This window comes from Rutidosis leptorrhynchoides, chromosome 1 (assembly GCF_046630445.1).
Source record: "Rutidosis leptorrhynchoides isolate AG116_Rl617_1_P2 chromosome 1, CSIRO_AGI_Rlap_v1, whole genome shotgun sequence".
Taxonomy (NCBI): domain Eukaryota; kingdom Viridiplantae; phylum Streptophyta; class Magnoliopsida; order Asterales; family Asteraceae; genus Rutidosis; species Rutidosis leptorrhynchoides.
The window spans coordinates 516,025,191-516,029,587 of NC_092333.1; the positions used below are offsets into that span (position 1 = coordinate 516,025,191).

The 4,397-nt window shown below is 38.6% G+C and overlaps 1 protein-coding gene across 1 annotated transcript; it reads left to right on the forward strand.

Annotated features, from left to right (window-relative positions):
• Window positions 1–885: 885 nt before the first annotated feature.
• On the forward strand, window positions 886–4,174 carry LOC139876702 (FT-interacting protein 3-like). The gene is made up of 2 exons (XM_071864078.1): window positions 886–1,020; window positions 1,593–4,174. The coding sequence occupies exon 2, from the start codon at window positions 1,609–1,611 to the stop codon at window positions 3,937–3,939; it is 2,331 nt and encodes a 776-aa protein (XP_071720179.1). The 5' UTR covers window positions 886–1,020; window positions 1,593–1,608; the 3' UTR covers window positions 3,940–4,174.
• Window positions 4,175–4,397: the final 223 nt, after the last annotated feature.

The following is a 4,397-nucleotide window of genomic DNA, read 5'->3' on the forward strand; positions in this document are numbered from 1 at the left end:
TGCCTATAAAATATGCAATCCAATATTAATATTGAAGTGTGACGACAAGATAGCGAGAAATTACATGCGTCATTAACCATATATACAATTGAGCAAATTTGGGTTACTATTGATGAATAGTAATTCACTTCCATGCTTAGAGGAGTTGTACGTTTTACTTAAATCGTTGTATCCATTAGCACCCTTTACTAGCAAATGTCAAACAACTCAAATTTCAAGGACTAAAGTGAAATTTACATATTTCTAAATAAAAAAACTTAAAAAAATTCACTCAAATCTTCAACGGACCACATCTTCTCCCTCGCCACGCGTTATATTTTTTTGAAACCACGGTTCAACTCGAAATTTTTTACGAACACAACGCAACTACCTATACACAAAATGAGCGCTTTTCAAAAAACGCCAAATGTCTCGGGATATTATGTTTTAGGGTGCCTTATTAATTTTGTTAATATATTCCGAATGTTACAGTCATGTTGGACAACTTTCGCTAACTACAAGTGCAGAAAAGACATTCCAAGATCAAAAAGAGCATGTGATTATGCAATGTATGTAAACTCATGTAATAACCTTTTGTTGTAACAACCAACAAATTTTTGCAATAACCTGTGACTTTTCTAAATTTCTTAAGTTTACCGTAGCATCGCGCGGTGAAACAATTGCTTGTTAACTAAACATTCATATCATAAAAACTACTCGTACTCGTATGTAGCTTATAAAGTGATGGGTCCCATTATCGAAAAATACAGAGTTAGAGGGTACAAATGCAATTAGCTCAAAGTTACACTCTTTTTAATAGATACAGCCACATACCGACACACCACCACCATTCTCTCCCTTTTTCTCTCTCTAAAACCCTGTTTCTCTCTCTAAAAACCCCCACTTTTTTTTTTTTTTCGCCTCAAATCTTCACTATATTCTCATGAATCTGATGCCACGTAATTGTTAGTAATCGTACATGATGAATCAACTCACAAATTTTTAGAACATCCGTACAGATCTCCATCTCCTTATCACTAGGTACATACACATTTCTATGTATATTCTGTGTTGAATGTGAATATATATCATGTCTCTACTATTGTGTAATGCACGTACATCATTTGATTAATATACATGCATCAGTGTGATTCTATGGTTTATTAATGAATATAACTGTTACTATCACTTTTTATTTTAGATTGGCCTTATATAGTGTACAGTTATCATAATGTTTTATTGATTATTTGCTTTTCACTTTTCAGTATGATTAATATTAATAAACTATATAGCTGTAAATTTTTGTAATCTGTTGAATTGTTGATTAGTGTGTGTAAACTAGGGTTTTGATATTTGCGCTCTAGTTTTTGTATCAATTTTCAATTGGCATGTTAGAAACATTTAGATCTGAAGCCTTCTACTCAATTTTATTTGATTTATCAGGTTTAAATTAGGAAGTTGTTTTTTGAACGTTTATCTTCTTAATTTATAGTAGTAACTGTAGCTACATTGGTTGTTGAATGCACAGTTTATCAATTCTAGTTCATATGGTTTGAATTCCTTGCTGATTGTATAAATTTCGTGTGTGTGTGTGTGTGTGTGTGTGTGTTTAGTTGTGAGAAAAGCAAGATGATGCAGAGACCTCCGCCTGATGATTTCTCACTCAAGGAGACCAAACCTCACCTTGGTGGAGGGAAGGTCACAGGGGATAAGCTTACTGCTACTTATGACCTTGTTGAACAAATGCAATACTTATATGTTCGTGTGGTGAAAGCAAGGGATTTACCTTCTAAGGATGTTACCGGTAGTTGTGACCCGTATACCGAGGTTCGGTTGGGAAACTATAAGGGAACAACTCGACATTTCGAGAAGAAACAGAACCCTGAGTGGAACCAAGTGTTTGCTTTTTCCAGAGACAGGGTTCAGGCGACTACGCTTGAGGTTACTGTTAAGGATAAAGATATGATGAAAGATGATTTCATGGGTTGGGTGTTATTTGATCTTAGTGAGGTCCCGAAGCGGGTCCCACCTGATAGTCCTTTGGCTCCTCAATGGTATAGACTTGAAGATAGGAAAGGGAATAAGCTGAAAGGTGAACTAATGTTGGCTGTTTGGTGGGGCACACAAGCTGACGAAGCGTTTCCGGAAGCATGGCATTCGGATGCTGCAACCGTTGGTGGGTCCGATGCGCTTGCTAATATCCGTTCGAAGGTGTATCTTTCACCTAAACTTTGGTATCTGAGAGTAAATGTTATTGAAGCGCAGGATCTGATACCGAGTGATAGAACTCGGTTCCCGGAAGTTTTTGTTAAGGCGGTTCTTGGGCATCAGGCTTTGAGGACTAGAGTATCTATGAGTAAATCAATCAATCCTATGTGGAATGAGGATCTGATGTTTGTAGCTGCAGAACCATTTGAAGAACACTTGATTTTGAGTGTGGAAGATAGGGTTGCTCCTAATAAAGATGAAGTTCTTGGCATGTGTGTAATTCCTTTGCAGTATGTGGATCGAAGGTTAGATCATAAAGCGATTAACACAAGATGGTTTAATCTTGAAAAGCATGTTATGATTGATGGTGAAAAGAAGAAGGAAGTTAAGTTTGCTAGCAGGATTCATATGAGGATTTGCTTGGAAGGTGGTTATCATGTTCTTGATGAATCTACTCATTACAGTAGTGATCTTAGGCCAACAGCTAAACAGTTATGGAAAAATAGCATCGGGGTTCTAGAAGTTGGAATCTTAAGTGCACAAGGGTTATCACCAATGAAGACAAAAGATGGACGGGCAACAACAGATGCATATTGTGTGGCCAAGTATGGGACGAAGTGGGTCAGGACAAGAACTATAATAGACAGTTTTACCCCTAAATGGAATGAGCAGTATACTTGGGAAGTGTTCGATCCGTGTACTGTTATTACAATCGGTGTCTTTGATAATTGTCATCTACATGGTGGAGGAGATAAGGGTGGTGGGGCCCGGGATTCAAGAATTGGTAAGGTCCGAATTCGTCTTTCAACCCTTGAAACCGGCCGTGTTTACACACATTCATACCCTCTTCTGGTTTTGCACCCATCTGGGGTTAAAAAGATGGGTGAGATTCATTTAGCAGTTAGGTTTACATGCTCATCTTTGTTAAACATGATGCATATGTACTCACAACCACTGTTACCCAAAATGCACTATATTCATCCGTTAACGGTTAGCCAACTTGAAAGCTTGAGGCACCAAGCCACTCAGATTGTGGCCATGCGGCTTAGCCGAGCCGAGCCACCTTTAAGGAAAGAAATTGTGGAGTATATGCTGGATGTGGGTTCTCACATGTGGAGTATGAGAAGAAGTAAAGCTAACTTTTTTAGAATCATGGGGGTTTTGGGTGGGTTTATCGCAGTTGGAAAATGGTTTGATCAGATATGTAATTGGAAGAACCCCATCACAACTGTTCTGATTCACATCCTTTTCTTGATTTTAGTCTTGTATCCGGAGCTCATTCTGCCTACTATTTTCCTTTATTTGTTTTTGATTGGAGTTTGGTACTACAGATGGAGACCAAAAAACCCGCCCCATATGGACACTCGCCTCTCTTGTGCAGATAACGCTCACCCCGATGAACTAGACGAGGAGTTTGACACTTTCCCGACTTCTCGTCCTCCTGACATAATCAGAATGAGATATGACCGTTTGAGGAGCATATCTGGAAGGATTCAAACGGTGGTTGGTGATTTAGCGACACAAGGAGAACGACTTCAGTCTTTACTTAGCTGGAGAGATCCAAGAGCTACTGCACTGTTTGTGATATTTTGTTTAATTGCTGCCATTGTTCTGTATGTAACACCTTTCCAAGTTGTGGCCCTTTTGACAGGCTTTTATGTGCTTAGACACCCAAGGTTCCGCCACAAGCTGCCATCCGTCCCGCTCAACTTCTTTAGAAGATTGCCTGCAAGAACTGACTGCATGCTATGAGAACACTATTATTTTCGTCTCCATTTATCAATCCTTGTACGATGCATACAATTGTCCCGGAACAATATATTGTACATCTTGTTCAGTAGCCCCTTCATGGGGTCTTTCTCAACTTCAAAATTAATGGTGTCATCTTTTGATTTGTAGTTTTTAGGTCGTAATTGTTGTTTGAATCAATCTTTAGTTGTTATTAGTAGGTTATGGTGACTATATCTTTGGTGATAAAGATCTTTGATTGGCAGTAAACTTCTATTGAATGTTTCATTTCTGAACTTGTTTATGATCATCTTACTTGCTCCATATTTAGTTTAGTTGTTCATGTGATGTACTGATGTGTGGATATCGATGTTGTAAACGTTGCGCGACGGGTTCTAGTCGGTCGGATCTTCGAGTGACTAGTCAGTCCAGCCAAGTTGGGAGGAGTTGGGGTTTAGGCGAGTTGACTGACTTTGACTTTT